The sequence below is a fragment of the Stenella coeruleoalba genome (assembly GCF_951394435.1).
Source record: "Stenella coeruleoalba genome assembly, chromosome: 3".
NCBI lineage: Eukaryota > Metazoa > Chordata > Mammalia > Artiodactyla > Delphinidae > Stenella > Stenella coeruleoalba.
The window spans coordinates 72,329,838-72,349,586 of record NC_137148.1 but is presented as its reverse complement, the minus strand read 5'-3'; the positions used below and the strand labels follow the sequence as shown (position 1 = coordinate 72,349,586).

General features: G+C 36.5%; 1 protein-coding gene across 14 annotated transcripts in view; it reads right to left on the bottom strand.

Annotated features, from left to right (window-relative positions):
* The window catches only part of ADGRV1 (adhesion G protein-coupled receptor V1), a 565,462-nt gene that overhangs the window by 395,329 nt on the left and 150,384 nt on the right, over positions 1-19,749 (bottom strand). For 11 of the 14 annotated variants that reach the window (XR_013827796.1, XR_013827797.1, XM_079918356.1 and 8 more), the window contains 13 exons: positions 19,442-19,535; positions 18,979-19,011; positions 16,245-16,323; positions 16,002-16,140; positions 15,215-15,356; positions 13,927-14,189; positions 11,638-11,813; positions 10,703-10,827; positions 7,871-8,028; positions 7,634-7,780; positions 7,192-7,299; positions 3,858-4,122; positions 2,988-3,110 (listed from right to left, as the gene is read on the bottom strand). Coding sequence is in view for 12 of the 14 variants with exons in the window: in XM_079918356.1 (XP_079774482.1) it covers positions 2,988-3,110; positions 3,858-4,122; positions 7,192-7,299; positions 7,634-7,780; positions 7,871-8,028; positions 10,703-10,827; positions 11,638-11,813; positions 13,927-14,189; positions 15,215-15,356; positions 16,002-16,140; positions 16,245-16,323; positions 18,979-19,011; positions 19,442-19,535 (1,852 nt within the window). In the remaining 2 variants the exon portion in view is untranslated. The remainder of the gene's footprint in view (positions 1-2,987; positions 3,111-3,857; positions 4,123-7,191; positions 7,300-7,633; positions 7,781-7,870; positions 8,029-10,702; positions 10,828-11,637; positions 11,814-13,926; positions 14,190-15,214; positions 15,357-16,001; positions 16,141-16,244; positions 16,324-18,978; positions 19,012-19,441; positions 19,536-19,749) is intronic. The other 3 variants (XM_079918361.1, XM_079918363.1, XM_079918364.1) reach the window with 2 other exon arrangements.

The following is a 19,749-nucleotide window of genomic DNA, read 5'->3' as shown; positions in this document are numbered from 1 at the left end:
TGCGAGATCTTCAGTCTGAATTGTGCTAAGAGCCTCCAGCTTGACTACAGACATTTTCTCTTACCAGCCTCTAAGCTTTTCTCCTATTGGCAGTCAACATTCCTTTTTTTTTTTTTTTCTTTGCGGTACGCGGACCTCTCACTGTTGTGTCCTCTCCCGTTGCGGAGCACAGGCTCCAGACGCGCAGGCTCAGCGGCCATGGTTCACAGGCCCAGCCTCTCCGCGGCATGTGGGATCTTCCCGGACCGGGGCACGAACCCGTGTCCCCTGCATTGGCAGGCAGACTCTCAACCACTGTGCCACCAGGGAAGCCCTACATTCCATTTTTAAAACACACACACACACACACACACACATATAAACTCTCACACACAATATCTGTCTCTGTGTCTGTCTCCCTCTCTCTTTCTCTCTCTGAACCCTTCTATTTTCCATCTCCTCATTATGTTCTCATAAAAGGCACCCTAATATTTACAGGATAAAGACCATAGCCCTTTAAGTCCCTATCTGGCCTATCTGATTACATCTTCAGTTATACCCTGGACCACTCTCCCCTCACTGCCACACTGGCCTCTTCCTGGTCCCTTGCCACACTCTCACCTCTTTACCCCTGCTGCTCCTTGTGCCTAGAGGCTGCCTCATGCTCAAGTCTTTGCCTCATTAACTCCTACTCATCCTATAGTCCACAATTAAATGTTTCTTCCTTAAGAAAGCTTTCTGGGCATCCCTCAGACCAGGTCATTCATCTCCCCTCCATTTCGTGTTATGCAAGTACTTTATTCTTTCATAGTAGTTATCTGTTTGTACCTAAAAACTTACTTGTGTGATTATATATAATGGCCTTCTTCCCTATTAGATGTTAAACTTCTTCAGGGCAAGGGCTATACCTGATTTTGCTTACCCTTTTTTCCTTGGGGTCTACCACTGTGCTGGGCACATAACTGGCACTAAGAAATATCTATTAAATAATGAAGGAGAAAAGGGAGAAGGGGAAGCTAGGTTTATATGTCTTTGCAGTCTCTGTCATATTCATTCTTCCTCTGCCATTTAAAGAATTCAGTCACTACCCAATAATCTCTGTCAAGCCATTAACCAGAATAAATATGTAAGCCTCACAGTCATGGCTCTAATCTAATACATTTAATAAAATATTTGACACATTCAAAATAAGAAAGTCCTTGAATATTATTTAATGCATAATTTCAGCTTTCAGGGGATCTATAATAAGCCATTCTAAATAATTACCTACAATCTTTTCATATTTCTACATCCTCAAGTCACAGAAACAAAAGAAATAAAGGGAACAAGCCTTTGGCAGAATTTTTCACAAATTCTTTTAGAAAGAGTGCCTATTCTATTTTTTTAAGCCTTTAAAGAGAATTCTATGACTTCAATTAATGGCCCATTCAGGCAGCACTCTTCATCCTTAAAAACATTCATTAAGCAACTATTTTGAATCATAATAAGTGACTCAAGTAGATATAGTTAGTCCACTTGAAAACCTGAGGTATAAGGAAAGCAAAAATGATAAAGGCACAAAAATTAAAGGACAAGTAAACAAAAGCTAAACAAATACATGATGAAGGATCATAATTTATCCAGTAAATCAATTGTTGAGTGAATGATAAGAAAGTCACAGAGTTGGAAATCACAGGGTAACATCACAGGTTTATATGGCCTGTCAGAGGCTGACAATGTAAAGGGAAGTTATTTAAGAAGAGGATGAGCAGAGCAGAGCAGAGACAGACACAGGACTGTCAGCAGAGTAAACCTGGGGTGGAGGCTGGAAAATGATGTAAGAGTCCAGAGCGAGAGGAGCACGTGGCATGAACATCTGGGAGGACGCAGGGCTAAGGAGGGGGGAGTAGGACACATGGAAGCAAAGTACAATGAGATAAACAATCTACTATGAAAAATGAGGTAAATAACCTCTGAGTCCTGGTCAGCAGTTGAGATGACTGAAGGTGACTAAAGTATATAACACCTGATAGAGAAAGCAGCAGTGCGGCACCTAAGAGAAAAACCCAAGAATAGATTCCTGTATTTGTGCGAAATCCTCTACTCTTCTCAACAGCACTCCCTCTGTAGATTTTTAACTTTTGTGAATTGAACTACCCCCATGCATCAACATGTCCTCTTACTAATGTCCTCCTGATTTCAGTCCCTCACCTCTAACCACACACAAAGCCTTCTCCATTGTTCTTGCCCAGACAGCTGCAAACTGCACCCAGCATCTACACACTGCAAACTGCACCCAGTTCTACACACTGAAGCTAGGTGGAGTTGAAAAACACGCCTTGGATCATCACCTGCCTTTGAAATGCCTTCAAGGATTTCTCTACCTCAGTAATGCTCAGAGTGAGTCCAAGGACCTTTAAGAGTCCTTGAGACCCTCCAAGAGGTTCTGTGAGGTCAAAACTGTTTCCCTAATAATACTAAGATGCTGTTTGTCTACTTCACTCTCCTTCTCTCATGAGTGCACAGTGGGATCTTCCAGAGGCCAGATGACTATTATTGAAAAAGGCTGAATTACAGATGCAAACATGAGAATCGAACTATTAAACCAGACATTAAGAGATCTGCAAAAACAAAAAAGCAATGAAAACTCTTCTTACAAAAGGTTTTGTTTTTAAAATTAAAACGTATGAGGGCTTCCCTGGTGGTGCAGAGGTTAAGAATCTGCCTGCCAATGCAGGGAACACGGGGTCGAGCCCTGATCCGGGAAGATCCCACATGCCGTGGAGCCACTAAGCCCGTGCGCCACAACTACCGAGCCTGCGCTCTAGAGCCCACGAGCCACAACTACTAAAGCCCGCACGCCTAGAACCCGTGCCCCACAACAAGAGAAGCCACCGCAATGAGAAGCCTGCACATCGCAACGAAGAGTAGCCCCCACTCACCGCAACTAGAGAAAGCCCGTGCACAGCAACAAAGACCCAACGCAACCAAAAATAAATAAATAAAAAAATTTTTTTAAATGCCCTTACCTATTCCTGAGGCTGGTGTGAAGAAGTGGATCTTATTAACAGTAGCAAATTCCAGGGATTGAAAATATCTGAAAGAAGACTGTCCTCCCTCCCAGATGAAAATTTCAATTGAATTCTGATCTCCTACAATAACAGAATAAAAGGCAAATCTGAAGGCAAAAGTTATAGAAAAAAATGACAAAATTACACAATAAAACTATAATAAAAATATTAAACTTAATTAAAGAAACAAATTTAGGACATTTCTCAGAATTCATTCAATTAAACAAAAATACAATTTAGTTGGAAACACTTTAAAAGTCTTCTTGCATTTACCACATGAAGTATATATTGATACATGGTTTAACCATTAATCATGATCTGATATCAAAAAAAGAATAGTAACAAATGTTTTATTTTTCAGGAATGTTGAAATTTTACCTATGAAAGTCCTACTAAGCAGAAAAAAGCATATTTGTATTCAGAGAACATTTTTAAATGGTCTTATTGAATGTTGCTTGGCACTATTTATTACCACTGCAGATTATCCATGGCATCCCAAGTACAGCCATATAAAAAGTTACCCGTTTGTACCTTGAGTGTAAAATCTTCATAATTCTTTCTACTTTACCCACCCATCCCCAATTTTATTTTAATATCTTTAAAGTAGTGGTTTAGAACACCCACAGGTTATGGACATAACACTTAAAATGTTTTTCTTTTTTCCCAAAATCCGTCTGTTAGCTGACAATCAATACTTAGATCCATCAAGAAACACACTATGGATTAGCTAAAAAATTATTACAAGAGCATTTTCATATGAACATAAAATGAATGGAAGATAATTTCGATAACAGCTATGTATGCATTGCAAACACTAAATCGTCTTACCTGGAAAAACAGTTTTGGCAAAAATTAAGTAAATATCATCGCCTGAAGTCAAGGCTTCAACTTGTGTTGTTCCACTGATGGGAACTTCTTGAAAGTTAATAAACTCATTTCCAGACCACCTGAGTAAAAGGGAGTTTGACCTGACATTAGCCTGGGAAATGGCTAAGAACATAGCACCTCCTCTGGTGAATGAGGCCATGCTCAGCACACCTCGGACACGGAGTGTCTGATGCAACACAAAGCTTCCTCCGTTCCATCTGAAGACCTGCAGGGAATGTTCAGACACAAAACACTCATGACTAGGAATTCAGCACTTGTGAGAATTTAGCCAATATCACATGTTTACTCTCCTAGACCCCTTAACTTAGTTAGGAAGATACTTTCATAAATGAGAAAATATCAAAACTGATCCTCTCTCATTGCTCTCTCCCTCTTTTTATCTGTGTGTGTATGTGTGTGTGCCTGAGTACACACACAGAGAATGAAAGAGAAGTTATTTGAAAATAAATCAATTTCAAATATGCATCTGGGCAGGGGTGGGTGACAGCAAGAGAAGGGGAAGCCAAAAATAGGAGAAAATTTATTTAAATATGAAAAATTCAGAGTGAGATAAGAAACTTTCTAATGCTGTATTATCATTACCCACTGCTCAAGCAATAGAATATAAAGAAAAACATCTAAACTTTTTAGTCCTGAAGGTGGCACTGCATACAAGGTTTCAGGTGAGTGTTCATGTATTTTAAACTGAAAGAAAACCCTGAATCTACCTGATTTCTTACGCCATCCAGTCAATTTCACAAAGAATTATATTTATTCAGTAAAAACTGGGAATCTTATATAAGCCAAGCATTATGCAAGAAGTAAGGGACAGAATCACTTCTTCCTTTATGGATCTTATTAACTACTAGGGAAAGGCAAACAATAAATACATCAATCATTAAATAAATGTATGACTACTAAACTGAGACAAGTACTCAACAATTAGGAAGGTATGATAGAGAATTATGAATGTCCTAAGAAATAAAATTAGAAAGAATGACATGACAAAGTTTCTAATGCAGAAAAAGTTTGTCATAACCTGAATGAAGACTGGTGCAGCTAGAATGCAGTTGACAGCACTGGGGGAATGAAGATAATACTGGAGAGGTACCTTTTGTTAAGGTGCCCATATAATTTAACACAGGGATGCTTTAGAGAGTGAAAGAGACAGTCTTAATCATTGTAGGACAACAGGCACAACCCAGCACTGTGCTGAGCAAATAAGGACATATGGTTACCTTATTTACAGTCCATATTAAATAATTTAGAAGTTATTCCAAACATAATTGGAAATCATTGAATAATTTCAAAATGAGGAGCAACATGAATTAATATTTTTAAAAGACTACTCCAGCTACTTGAAACATGGATCTGAGGAGATCAGAGAATTTTGGAGACCAGCTAGGAGACTATTCTACTAGCACGGTGAGAAGTGATGGGGACCTAGATTAGGGAAGAAGAAGCAGAGATGGAAAGAAACATCTGTACTCAAAATAGTATCAGGAGATATAATCAAAAACACTTAATAATAAATTAGATGGGAATGAATAATCAGCAGAAATCAAGAAAGTTATGGACTTCCCTGGTGGCACAGTGGTTAAGAATCCTCCTGCCAATACAGGGGACATGGGTTCGATCCCTAGTCCGGGAAGATCCCACATGCCGTGGAGCAACTAAGCCCGTGCGCCGCAACTACTGAGCCTGTGCCCTAGAGCCCACGAGCCACAACTACTGAGTGCGCGTGCTGCAACTACTGAAGCCTGCACGCCCATAGCCTGTGCTCCGCAACAAGAGAAGCCACTGCAATGAGAAGCCCGTGTACCGCAACAAAGAGCAGCCCCGGCTCACCTCAACTAGAGAAAGCCCGCGCGCAGCAACAAAGACCCAACGCAGCCAAACATAAAAAAATAAATATTTTTTAAAAAAGATACAACCCAGCACTCTATCTCAAGCAACTGCATTTATGAGGTTACTATTTCCCGAGATGAAAGCAAACACTTGAAACAAGTTTCATAGAGAAAATCTACAGTTTAATTTGAGATATGTTAAATCTTAGATACCTAGAACATATTTATGTGTACATGCCAACAGGCAGTTAGACACAAAATCTAGAGTACACAGGAAAGGCTACTGATAAATTTGGAAGACAGCCTATAGTTGATATTTAAAGCCATAGGACTGATAAAAGTACTCAGAGTGAGTGAAGAGAAAGAAAAAAGAAATGTGAACCAAAACTGAACCTGAAAAACTTCAAGAGATCTAAGTTCAGAAAAGGGAGAAGGAAGTGGCATTGGAGACTGAGAAGGAGACACAGAAAGAAAGAATGAAAATCTGTGTGGTAGTTCAAAAATCAAGAGAAGAGATGGTTTAAATTTGAGGATGAGGTGACTGTCAAGTGCAGATGGGAAGCAATGCAAAATAATGACAGAAAAAAACACCCACTGTATTTGCAACCCAGCTGTCACTGGTGACCATGAAGAGTTTGCAAAGCAAGCAGAAAATTCTTTCAAGGTCTCAATATAGAGGGGATAAAAGAAATGAAGCAGGAAGAAAAGGGGGATAAGATCAGAAGAGAAATCACTTTTTAAGCTTGGAAATCCTGCATTTATGCTGACTGTAATAATCCTACAGAGAGAGAGAGATGCTAGTTACGGTGGCACTAGAGGGAATAACTGACCCTTATGAAGGCAAGAGGGGAGCCTATGTTAGGCGCCTGTCTTTTATAGAAGCAACACTTCTGCCATTGTAACAGGAGGCAGGAATAAGACTGGTTTTCAAGACAGTTTCTGAATTTGCTGTTGGGAAGATGAGTAATCTTTCTGGTAGCTTTCATTTCAACAAAGTCATGAGCTGAAAGTGAAGAGATGAGAAGCAGGTATGGGAATCTGGGGAATGACGAAAATTATCAAATAAATATTATTAAGACACGGTGATATAGTTTACTAGAGAAATACGGGATTTCTGGAGTGACGTTGTGTGTCCATCTGGCAATGTTAATCATGAATTTTTAGTGATACCATCTATCCAGTTGTGTGATTTTTCTCCAAATTTTCCAATGCAATTAAAATCTAATTAAATGTTCATGCTTATTATTATACTTGCTCTGGTTCTTGAAGACAATATAATATTCAAAACTCTATCATTTAAAAATTAGCTATGACTAATCAATACCTATATTCTTTTTACTATGTTACCATAATCAAATTATGGTTTTCTTTTATACTAAACCTACAGACTACATCTTTGATGTGTTTCAATTATGGCATTAAAAAAATTCATTTTAAAAGAATCAAACCTGAGTTAATTCAGAATAATCCCTTTGACTTGCAACAATTACATAATCTTGACTGTCTGAAGTAAAATATCTTACTTGAGAACTTTCTGAAATAGTGATTGTTTGTACCTGCAAGGAAGACAGAACAGTGAGAATAAAAAATTTAAAGGAAAATTTAACTAAGAAAAGCTCTGAATTACAGTTAATAGTCTGAGTAAATATTTGAAGTTCAAAACTTGAAAAATCATTCTGATCCCCAGGTATGCATATCCAGATGTCATTTCAAGAAAGACCAAAATATCCCTGGATTAAGACACCTTGCTAAAATGTGTATCAATTTGCCAAAAACCCCTTATCACATTAACATAGAACATATACTATCTTCTATTTAGCTCAATCTCAAGAATCTGATTTTTCTTTTAAATAAAGTAATCTACAAAAAAAAGTGAAGTGTTTTTTTTACCAGGAATAATTTGAATCCAGATGTGAATGTATACACACTGTTAACAGAAGGCTTTTCTTCATTTCTTTCTTCATGAGTAATCACAATGTAGGGGGAAAGACCCATATTAAAGGCCTCACAAGTTTTAGGATTTTCTATATGTAAATCCTAGGAAACAAGGAATAACAGTAATTCACAGGGCATCCAAAATCTATATGTACATTATAGTTTGTGTACCATAAAATAAGTGATGTTTACCTCAAGTGGAACAAAAATCCCTTGCCATCGGTAAACAGTAGAAGACAATTTTCTTAACATTATACCATATACTGAATCTTCCAAAGTAAAGAAACACCAGCCAGAAGCCGATGCATCCAAAAAACTTTGAAATATAGAAAACTTAACATCCATTCCCCCTGAAAAACATAAATCGTGATTTGCTTCTGTAAAATCCTCTCAAACTTTATCTATTCTGTTTATTGTTTAAATAGTGAAACTAGTGAGTTTGTTAATAGAAGAGAAAATGCTTCCATGGTAAGTGTATGTGTATGAGAAAGAGAAGAGACAAACTAGAGAACTTCAAAATAGATAGTAACTAAAAATATCAATACCCAAAGACAAGAAAAATTGTTAACACTGTGCTCTAAACCCACAAAGACTTTTCCAGGGTATATTTATAAATAAATACTGAATTTATACTTTAAAAGGAAATATGTTCAGTATGATTTTTATCAGCTTTCATAAAGATGATGAAAATATAACAGAGAAATTTAGAAATAATAAACACCTTTTATGGAAACATGCTAAATGATAGGTTTTTAAAACTTACACTATTAATTTGAAGCTATCCCCATCCAATGATTTCTAACTTTACATGTTGTATATTTTAAGAATGCCAAAACAGATTCACCTACTACAAGTAGCTATCAAGTTTTATCAGCCTGCTATAACAGGTACATGTCCTAAAATTCTGTGCTACAACTAAACAAAGACAGAAACAAAAACTTCCTGCTTAATGAAGAATACCTTTAAAACACCTTGTGTGTCCTATTATCATGACAGTTTCCCATAGAAAGTTAGTTCTTTTTAAACTTTAGTTAATGGTGTGAACGTGATGCACCAAGAACAAATGTCCAAGTTGAAACCTAGGCTCCTTGTAAATTATTGATCATTTTTAGATTACCAGTTGATGAAGTCATAATGTCAGTGTCTTTTATGTACTATCCATTGGTAATATCCTTTCCTAGAAATCCAATATTTTAGATTCCTGCTTTGCCACCTTTTAAAGGCACACTACAGCTTTTGCATTAAGAGTCTGAATGTTTTGCACTGAAGTGGACCACATGGTCAAATCCTGCCCTACCGTAATTCCAGAAGATGGTGAATGAAGAATAAACAATGCTTGCTGACATTTAAGAACCTCCAACACATACTCCCACAAGCACGTCCACAAAACACACGCAGAGCCCAAACTATAATGAGATAACTCTGAATTAGAAAACATAATCTTTCTTTTTTAGATCCCATCTCTTCCTGGCTTCCAGGCCATTGTCCCACTATTAATTATCCCTTCTCTTCTAAATATTCAGTCCTTCTCTACTTACCAGGCCTTTTCCATCAGCATTTACACATGCTTAGGTCTCTTCAAATTACACAAATAAACAAAAACCCTGACTTCTACACCCCATCACTACTCTTACTAGATCCTACCCTTCTCAGCCAAACTTCTTGAACTAGTTGTACATATTTGAGGCCTGCATTCTCTCACTTCCACTCAAAATGTTATTCGGTCCACATCCCTCTATACAAATAGCTCTTGTGATTTTATGTCTTCTACATTGCTGATGACAATGAGTATTTTTTCAGTTCTCATCTTACTGGACTTCTCACCAGCAATTGACATGATTTACCACTCCTTTCTTTTTAAAACGCTCTTTCACTGCTGCCTGCAATCCTGCATTCCCCTGGGTTTCTCACCAGGTCTCTGAAGTCCCCTTCTCCTCTCCCTGGTCATTCAATTTGACTCAGTCTGAGTCCTCTTCCCTCTCTATCTTCATCCTCGCTTTCCAGGTTTTTACGTCAACTTCCATGACTTTAAAAACAATATGCCTGCTAAAGGCTCCCAAATTTATCTCTCCAGCAGAGATTTTCTTTTGAGTCTAGAGAAATATCTTCTAAAAAGTTAACTCAAATTCAAATATTTTACTTCCCTCACCAAAGTAACACCTTGTTTCCATTAGGCACTCCCTTTCTTACTGAACGGCATGAATCTCCATCCAACTGCAGAAACTAGAAACATAAGAGTCATCTCAAGTACCTTCTTCACATCCAGTCCATCACCCAGTCCAAGCTACCATCATCTGTTGCCCTTTTGTTTGTCTCCCTTCATCCTCTAATTTCTCCTGTGCCAATCCATTCTTTACCTGGCACCAAGAATGATACCTTCAAAGTGCAAATGTGATCAGACCACCCCACATCTATACATGGGAACCCTCCCTCATGCCTAGACCACTCAGAGACTTTCCATAACCCTAAGATAAAGACTAATGTACGTGATATATTCTTCAAGTTCTTGAATGATCTAGTCTTATCTAGCTCTCCAAAGTCAGCACTCCCCCTTATTTCTAAACCCAGTGCCCACTCTTCAGTTCTTCACTTATACGCTCTAGACTTCTGCCTTGATAGCTTCCCGCTTTCTCTTCTATGTTCCTCCAACTCAAGTCTTTGCATAATCCCTACTCATCATTAAGTCTTAGTTCAAACAATGATTCCCCTCGGAGGCATTCCTTGATGTTCTCACAACACTTAGAACTTCACCTTTAAAACATTTATTATACTCAAACTACACATTGATTTTTACTTATTTATTTCTGTCTCCCCCTAAATTCTAAGTTCCATGAGTTCAGTACCATGCCTGTCACAGGACAGGCATTCAATAAATATCTGTGAATGCAGTAAAAGAATTAGATATCTGTTCTCCATTTTCAACAGATCTATCTGTAAGATACAATTCATGGGGGAAAATGTAAATCTTATGCATGCAATCTTTCTTGGTTATAGAATTTTGTTTTTATAAGAAACTAAACGTACTCATGCCAAAGGCTGTTTCAGAAACTGTCTCCCACTCCACACTCACAGCTAAATCAATGCCATTAGTACGTGACACATTTAAATATACAGTCCTGTTGGCTTCTTCAGTGTCTATAGAGGTGGCTCTAAAAGAAACAAACAGTTGCAGAAAGCAGAAAAAGCATGTAATTTCTACACGTTAAATACCTACATCACATTGCTAGTATATATTTAACACACTTTTAAATTTACGCAAGTCAAGGTGACATCCATCCACAAATTTTATACAGGAGAAAGGCTAGACTCTAGAGCTCAAAAATATTCATTTATGAAGACATTTAAAAAGCACTATTATCTGATACTTATGATAGTAAGAAAATACTGAGGGTCAGTAACTTCAGTAACTTCACCCTACATATTCTAAAATAAATAAAGCTTTGTCATTCTTAAGTTTCCTCTCACATAAACTAAAAACATTTTACAGAGAAAAAATGAATCAGGAAATTCTTGACATATTAATAAAACTAGATCTATTAGAATATTTCTAAGATATAAAAAAAAACAAATATTTGTCAATTTCCAGAGGGAATTTTTTAACTAAAATCATGTTAATATATGTTTGAAGAGTCATTCATTTGGTTTGAGCAGCTAAATATAAGTTAAACTATTTCTTGCTTTTTATTATTACTGAAAACACAAAATAGTGCTTTTACCTGAAAGTGTGGATTCTGAGAAAATAAGAATTCTAATGACACCATTGCACAGCACACGATTAGGTTTTTGATGCTCCCTGTTATGAGAGGGCATATGGCCTCTCTCGATCTATCTGCTAGGGCTCATTTTAAAAGTCCCCATTACGAGAGTCAGAGATCAGTTTTCTTCTGCATTTTCTTTACCTCAAAAGTTACTTCCTACTTAGCTTCAGAAGTGACAATTTCCTTACGAATAAATTATACCTATTTGCAACTGCAGAGATACTGAATAGCCCCAAAGGGGCCTGGTTTTGCAAAACTGTTATCAGGGTTTGAACACGGGCCCCTAGTCTAGCACCTCCAGTCGGATTAAACAAGGTACAGACAAAATGCTCATCCATCTCTGGTTCCGTGTCCAATATGGCTGATATGTGTAGGGCCTGAAAACACAATCAAAAGATAAAGTTACTAGAATTCAGCAACACACATACAGAGTAATTTGCTAAACATTTATGACAACAAAATAGTATTTTTGGAAAACAGTACCTCTTTTTTACTTTAATACTGATCCTCATAAAGTAATAGTTACAACTGTTTCAAGTTACAACTTTCAAGATTATCAACACTGTGACACAGTCTAACTGAAATGTCTAAAAATAAAATCTATGGCATTTGAAAACATCACTGAATTAAAAAATTAAATTTAGATCTTCATTTTTGCTACTTCTTTATCCTGCCCTGGCTATGTAACTGCATTAAGTCTCTTTCTAGCCTAGAATTCACTCTTAAAAAGCAGTTATAGCCACAGCAGGCACAAATCAGAAACAACCCACATATTTATCAACAGAAGAATGGATAAACAAACAGTGGTCTATTCAATGAAATGCTACTGAGCAATAAAAAAAGAACCAACTACTCATGTGTGCAACCAAAAATGATGTTGACCAAAAGAAGTCAGACATAAAAAGAATACATACTGTATGGTTCTATTTATAAGAAGTTCAAGAATTAGCAAATGAGTCTTCAGTGACAGAAACCAGAAAGCACTTTCCTCTGGGGAGGGTAAGGGACAAGAAGGAAACTTCTGTGTGATGGTTTGTTTAATGTTTAATATACTAATTCAAGTGGTTGTTACACTGGTGTATACATATTTTTAAAGTCACTGAGCCATACGCTTAAGATTTTTATATTTTACTGTTTATACCTCAGAATAAAAACATGTGGAGAAAAAGATAATTATGTGGGTGAGAGAAAAATCGATTTAATCCAATTTGCTCTAAAAATTTAATTTGCCTAATGAACTGAAAGGTCTTTAAACACACTTTGAAAAAGAGTCTTTTAAGAATAAAACGCAATAGAAATATAATAAATTTAAAATATACAAAAAATTAAATGAAATAAAATTTAAAACTTTTTAAAAAAGGCATGTGAATGTAAAAAAATAGCAAATTCATAAAATACTTCAAATTTGAATTCTTTTTATCTATATCAAGATGTAAGCATCCTTGAATAAATCAATTAAAGGTTTTAAATTTCCAGAAACATGAAAAAAGTAGACATGCAAATGAATATGAATTCAAAAATGTATTGAAATTTATACAAACTGATCATAAATAAAATTAATAATTAGGTGGACTGTTTTTACATGAAATAGTTTAAAGTATATTATTTTAGAATTATACTTCATATAGCTGGCTTAAAAAATATCTTAAGCTAATACAATTAGTTATTTTAAACTTAAACTGTGTCTTAAAAATAAAATTTAGTAGTAGGAACAAAAAATTACTAATATACAGAAATTGAAGTGTCAGAAGGTAAACTTCTACAAGTATAGTTCACATTTATGATTAATCCCAAATCCAGCATTTTTCCCCCAATAAGCTATTTCTGTTTACATAGGATATTTGCTCCTCAAATAAGCAGTCTGAAGGAAGCAGTTGTATTTTGTTTAATGAAAATGTGGCAAAAGAATGACTGGCTATGGCTTAATGACTGCAATGAATTGCTTGGAGTTTCTTTTAGTTTATGATTTATAGACAATATATAGTGAAGTATGCCATTTAAATATACTTAACATTTAAAACAGCAATATGCATATTTTCTTTATTATTTGCGCATTCCACTACTCTATTAATGGAACAAATTTCTCCGGTTGCACTCTATGTAGACAATACAGTACTAGAGCACTTTCATGTGGTAATCTAATCACGCTTTTACCAATCACCTAAGCTGGATTTTTTTTTTTTTTTTTTTTTTTTTTCCTGGTACTCAGGTCTCTCACTGTTGTGGCCTCTCCCGTTGCGGAGCACAGGCTCTGGACGCAAAGGCTCAGCGGCCATGGCTCACGGGCCCAGCCACTCCGCGGCACATGGGATCCTCCTGGACCGGGTCACGAACCTGTGTCCCCTGCATCAGCAGGTGGACCCTCAACCACTGCGCCACCAGGGAAGCCCCCGGATTTTTTTTTTCTTTCTAAGATCTAGGGTGTTCCTCCAAGAGAAAATTATTTTGTAACTATTAATCATTCATTCTCAGTAAAGGTTCATCCTGTACCTTGAAACGAACACCTTCTTCTAAAACAATATAGCCTTTGGAAGGAGTCAGATCTTTCGACTCCGTTGAAGAATTCACTTCTGTCACAATGAACTGAACTGTCACAGTTCCAAACAGTCCCTGTCCAGGTTCCCGAACAATGTACAACACTGCCACACTCTCCTGGATGTAGAGAGCTGTCGGTTCTCGTAGGAAGAAGTGCTCACTGTTGTTAAATGCTAGAACTCCAGGGCCATCATCATTAGCAAGGACAGTGATTAAGGCTGTCAAATAAAAATATTAAAACAATAAATGAAAATAGAATGGGTTGTAAGTAGTGAGAAGCATGTGCATGTTTCATTGTAAACCAGGCCAACTCTTTTCTAGATCATCTTAAAAACAAGAGAAATTTTAAAAGGCATCTAATGAAATTCCACATTCACTCATGATATAAATAAAAACACTCAGTAAACTTGAAATAAAAGACAGCTTCCTCAACCTGATGAAGTGATATGTCTCAGAAGCCAATAGAAAGTATTAAACTTAATGTTGAAACATTAGAAGGGTTGCCACTGAAAACAGAACAAGACAATGACACCTGTCATCACTGCTACTATTCAGCATCGTCCTGGAGCTAACAGGCCGGTAACAGGTATAAAAGCAATGGAAAGGAAATTCCAAGACTGTCACTATTTTCTAGACATCATGATTGTCTTCTTAGAAAAGACTAGAGAAAAACATTATTAGAACTATTATAAGAGTTTAAAATATAAGGTGAGTAACATTCAGAAATCAAGAGCTTTCTATTTTCTACCACCACTACTAATAATGTTAATAATAATAGCCGAAACAACAACTAATACTACTGAGAGCTTACAAGTTGCTTAACCTATATTATTAACTCATTTAATTCTCACAATAACCCTATGGGGTTGATTATATTATCATTCTCATTTTAAGAACTGATGATTGAAGCACAGACAGGCAATCTGTGGAAATTCACAAGTTAGGATGTGGCAGTACTGGCACTCAAAGCTAGGAAGTCTGCTTTGGAGCATGCATTCAAAAAGATTATTGTAATACCTCTATATATCAGGTATAACCATTTAAAAATATAATAAAAACGGACCTCGTTCATAATAGCAACAATACCTAGCAATCAAAGTAAAAAAGTAAGACCTACATGAAAAAAATTATAAAATGCTAATGTGTGACTGCGGCGGATGGTGTCAGTGCATCACCCATAGCCTGTGGCTCACTCAGGAGTGAAGGGGTGAAAAGGAGCTGTGTATAAGAAATCATCAACTACCTATTATATTTTCCCCCAACTCCAGTCCAGGAGAAGGATTTGTTAAAATCAGCTGAAATGCTTCATCTCCTTCCGGAATGTCATCATCAAGAATCATGATGTCAACATGTTTATACCTTTCTCCATTAGCAAAATGAAGAATCTGGTCAAAAAAGTAAAAGTAGCAGTATTATATTTAAATACACTCTGAGTTTTTTTTAAATGTTTGGAAATAAATACAATATACTTTTGAATGTGAACTAACCTATTTACAGGATTTTTCCCTTACTTTTTCATGATCTCTTTTTATTTAAACTGACAATATTAAGTTTAAAAAGTAGAAGTTGTGGACGAAGAAAGGAAACATTTGACTAAGCAGTAAAAGGCACGAAGAGACAAGATAAACATTTTCAAACACTAAAGGTGTTTCGGTAAAGCAAAACAAAGAAATGGAAGAGTTAACATTTTCAAGAAGCGTTAAGAAACACTCTGGAAAGGTCATCTAATGATATAAATTGTGTAACACAATAATGTGTGTTCTCCAGTATCAAATACTGCAATAAGGTAGTAAATTAATAAGAAGTGGGTATCAAATATTACAATAAAATAATGAATGAAGTAAAATACAGAAGAATCTTTAAAACAGTACTGAAAGTTTAATTTATAGAATTTACCAAAATAGTGAAGAGAGCTATTCCACCATGTGGAAATCTTCTGCCCTAATTTACTATGGAATATACAGTAGTTTATTATTTCAAGATTAACTTATTTACAGGGCCTAAATCACTATAATTCTCAATGAGTTCACCATTGCGGTAAAGACGTAATCCAGCCCCAGCTGTGCTTCCAAATTCTGGGCATACACAAACAAGGAAACGTGGCCAAGAGTCCCTTTGCTCCTCTGGGCTACCAATGTTAAACTTCTTTGGGTTTCGTTTACTTCAAATCTATAATAAAAAGAATACATTCATTTTTCCTTATAAGCTTTTATTCAGTAGATAGTAGAGAATCTGCAACTCAGAAAAGGGCTCTTACGCAGGCTTCGGTTTACCTGCTCTGTTGCCACTCAATCATGCCTCGAGCACCGTCATTGGCATCAATAATAATTTGTGCAGTCAAGCCCTCTGAATCTGAAAAAGCACAGAAACATACCTTTAAATAAATGTAAGTAGTTAAAAAGAGAATTCGTTGATATAGAATTTAAAGACCTTTGGTATTATATAATTCCTAACATAGAGGTATTGCCAACATTACTCAAAAGATGTTTCAGAAAATAAGACATAAATACTTAATAACATGTGAATGAGGAAACTTCTGCTAACAAGAACCACTGACTTACAGAAATCTAATCAACTGAGAACAGTATAAAATAAGCAACTGAAGTTACGGTTAATTTCTATTATTTTAATCCATTTCAAGAGGAAAGGAAAATGGGGATAGTTGCAAGGAGTAGAAAGAGGAGGGAAAAAATGGGAAGAGAAAGGCAGGACGTGCTGCAGAGAAAAATACAGGTGTGAAAATGAGACAGAGAGATACAGGGATACAAACAGAAGTTGAGAAGGTAGGAAAGATGGGGGAAGGTTAGGTGGAATAAAGACTAAGCTTAAAGTAGATTTCTCTTATCCCTTTTTATTCTGTATTCTGTCCACCAAGCTCAGTATGTTACCAATATCCATTATTCAATCTTGAAATAGTAACTAACCCTGTTACTGTTTTATTCTGTTCTTTAATATGTTCATCCTTTATCTTTTAAATTTCAGAAGGTCCACCTTACTCTCGGATACGTATGACAGCTGTCTGGGTGAAGAATGGGTAAGGAAAGTGGAATTCTCTCTGAGTGAAGGGATCAACAATGTTGAAGAAAGAATATAAAATCAGGATTTGTGCCCATCAAGCTAGAAGCTACAGAGCACAAGCCCAGCCCCACCAGTTCCTAGCTGTTTGACCTCGGCATGGCACTTAGCTCAGCTCCCCCATCTATAAAATGGGCAAACATAAGGAATAATGGTACTAATATACAAAGCACTTGAAACAGGAGCATTAGAAAGCACTTATCAAAAGTTAAACTATTCAAATTACCTCTGAGTGTAAGGAAATACGATGTACTCTGTCAGTTTTCTTAGTGTGAACAATAATTAAGTTGGTAATAATTGCATGATGTAAACAGCCTAGTTGTTGGAATCATATATTTCTTTTGCATAAAAATGGAAACTTTCCAAGTAATAATATAATAATATGTTAAAAACTGATTATTCCCTTTTGCTATTTTCAAAGTTGTCATACTGAGCCTTAGAAGTGAGTGAGGAACTCCCATTCCTCAGGCCCCTGCTCTGGGCCATGCTTCTGCCCCTTTAACTCAGACTAATTTTCCCTCTGCCCAGAGCACCTTCTAACCCAGGGGTCCCCAACCCCCAGGCCACAGACTAGTAGCAGTCCGTGGCCTGTTAGGAACCAGGCCACATAGCAGGAGGTGAGCGGCAGGCAGGTAAGCGAGTGAAGCTTCATCTGTATTTACAGCCGCTCACCATCGCTCGCATTACCGCCTGAGCTCCGCCTCCTGTCAGATCAGCAGCGGCATTAGATTCTCATAGGAGCGCAAGCCCTACTATAAACTGCGCATGCGAGGGATATAGGTTGCGCGCTCCTTGTGAGACTCTAATGCCTGATGATCCGAGGCGGAGCTGAGGCAGTGATACTAGCGCTGGGGAGTGGCTGCAAATACAGATTATCATTAGCAGAGAGGTTTGACTACACAGAGATCATAATAAATCAATTGCTTGCAGACTAATATCAAAACCCTATCAGTTAAAGAAGATGTGGCACATACATACAATGGAATATTACTCAGCCTTAAAAAGAAACAAAATTGAGTTATTTTTAGTGAGGTGGATGGGCCTAGAGACTGTCATACAGAGTGAAGTAAGTCAGAAAGAGAAAAACAAATACCGTATGCTAACATATATATGGAATCTTAAAAAAAAAAAAAAAAATTGGTTCTGAAGAACCTAGCGGCAGGACAGGAATAAAGACGCAGATATAGAGAATGGACCTGAGGACACGGGAAGGGGGAAGGGTAAGCTGGGACGAAATGAGAGAGTGGCATGGACTTATATATACTACCAAATGTAAAATAGATAGCTAGTGGGAAGCAGCCACATAGCACAGGGAGATCAGCTCGGTGCTTTGTGACCACCTAGAAGGGTGGGATAGGGAGGGTGGGAGGGAGATGCAAGACGGAGGAGATATGGGGATGTATGTATATGTATAGCTGATTCACTGTGTTATAAAGCAGAAACTAACACACCATTGTAAAGCAATTATACTCCAATAAAGATGTAAAAAAAAAAAAAAAAACCGTATCAGTGAGTGGCAAGTGAAACAAGCTCAGGGCTTCCACTGATTCTGCATTATGGTGAGTTCTATAATTATTTCATTATATATTACAATGTAATAATAATAGAAATAAAGTGCACAATAAACGTAATACGCTTGAATCATCCCAAAACCATCCCCACCCCCGCCCTGGTCCTTGGAAAAATTATCTTCCACAAAACCGGTATCTGTTGCCAAAAAGGTTAGGGACCGCTGTTCTAACCAAGGGATGGGGAGCAGGCTATTTCAGGGCAACTCACCACCAATCCCCACTAGGCCGTCACACCTAAAACTTGCAGACAAAATTTCCAATATCAAATGTCCAAATCGTAAGCAAGAGTTTGTGTTTTAATAATAGGAATATATCTTTTTAAAGTAATCTATATAAAGTTGTACTAAGGTTCAAGTTTTACCTTTCAGTCTGTAATGAATTAACTGAGTCTTTTCTAAAGCATGAAAAGAAAGAGATAAAAAGTCAAAAAAGAAGCAGAGAACACAGCAAACAAACACCCTACTCAATCTAAGAGAAAATAAAAACATCTGAGAGTTTGGAGATCTAATGAAAATAGCAAATTAAATATTAAAAGGAAAATGCCTTCATAAGAACTAATTCTATTTTGAAGATTACAAATTTGGTTATAAAATAACTGTAATGTTTAAAAAGCATCACACAATTTTTAAATTTCTTTATGCTGTCCAATGTACAAAGCTACAATATACGATGGTCTTTAAATTTAAATAAATCTAAAAGCTCACATATTTACACATATAGCTGACATTAGCAAACTTCACAATGATCACTTCTGATTAAAAAATGAAGAAACTTTACTTCGTTTGCAGTGAGTAAACAGAAACAAACAAAAAAGCCCATCATACCTAGTCTAGGAGGAAATGAAGTTAAAGGAGCCATGATAAGTTCCACATAAGTTAAATTCACAAGGAAATATTCTTCTAGTTCTGGTACATCGTCCTGCAAAAATTACACCCATTAAATTATCTATAATTATGCTCTCAAATTAATTACCTTACAAGCTATTTTGAAAAATTATCTTTTAAATATAAATATATATATTTAAATAGTATACAGAAAACATAAAATGCAAACATAGAGTAGAAAAGATTTAAATCAGAAAAAATAAACATGTCTTGGCAATGATTTTTTTGGATTTAACACTAAAAGCAAA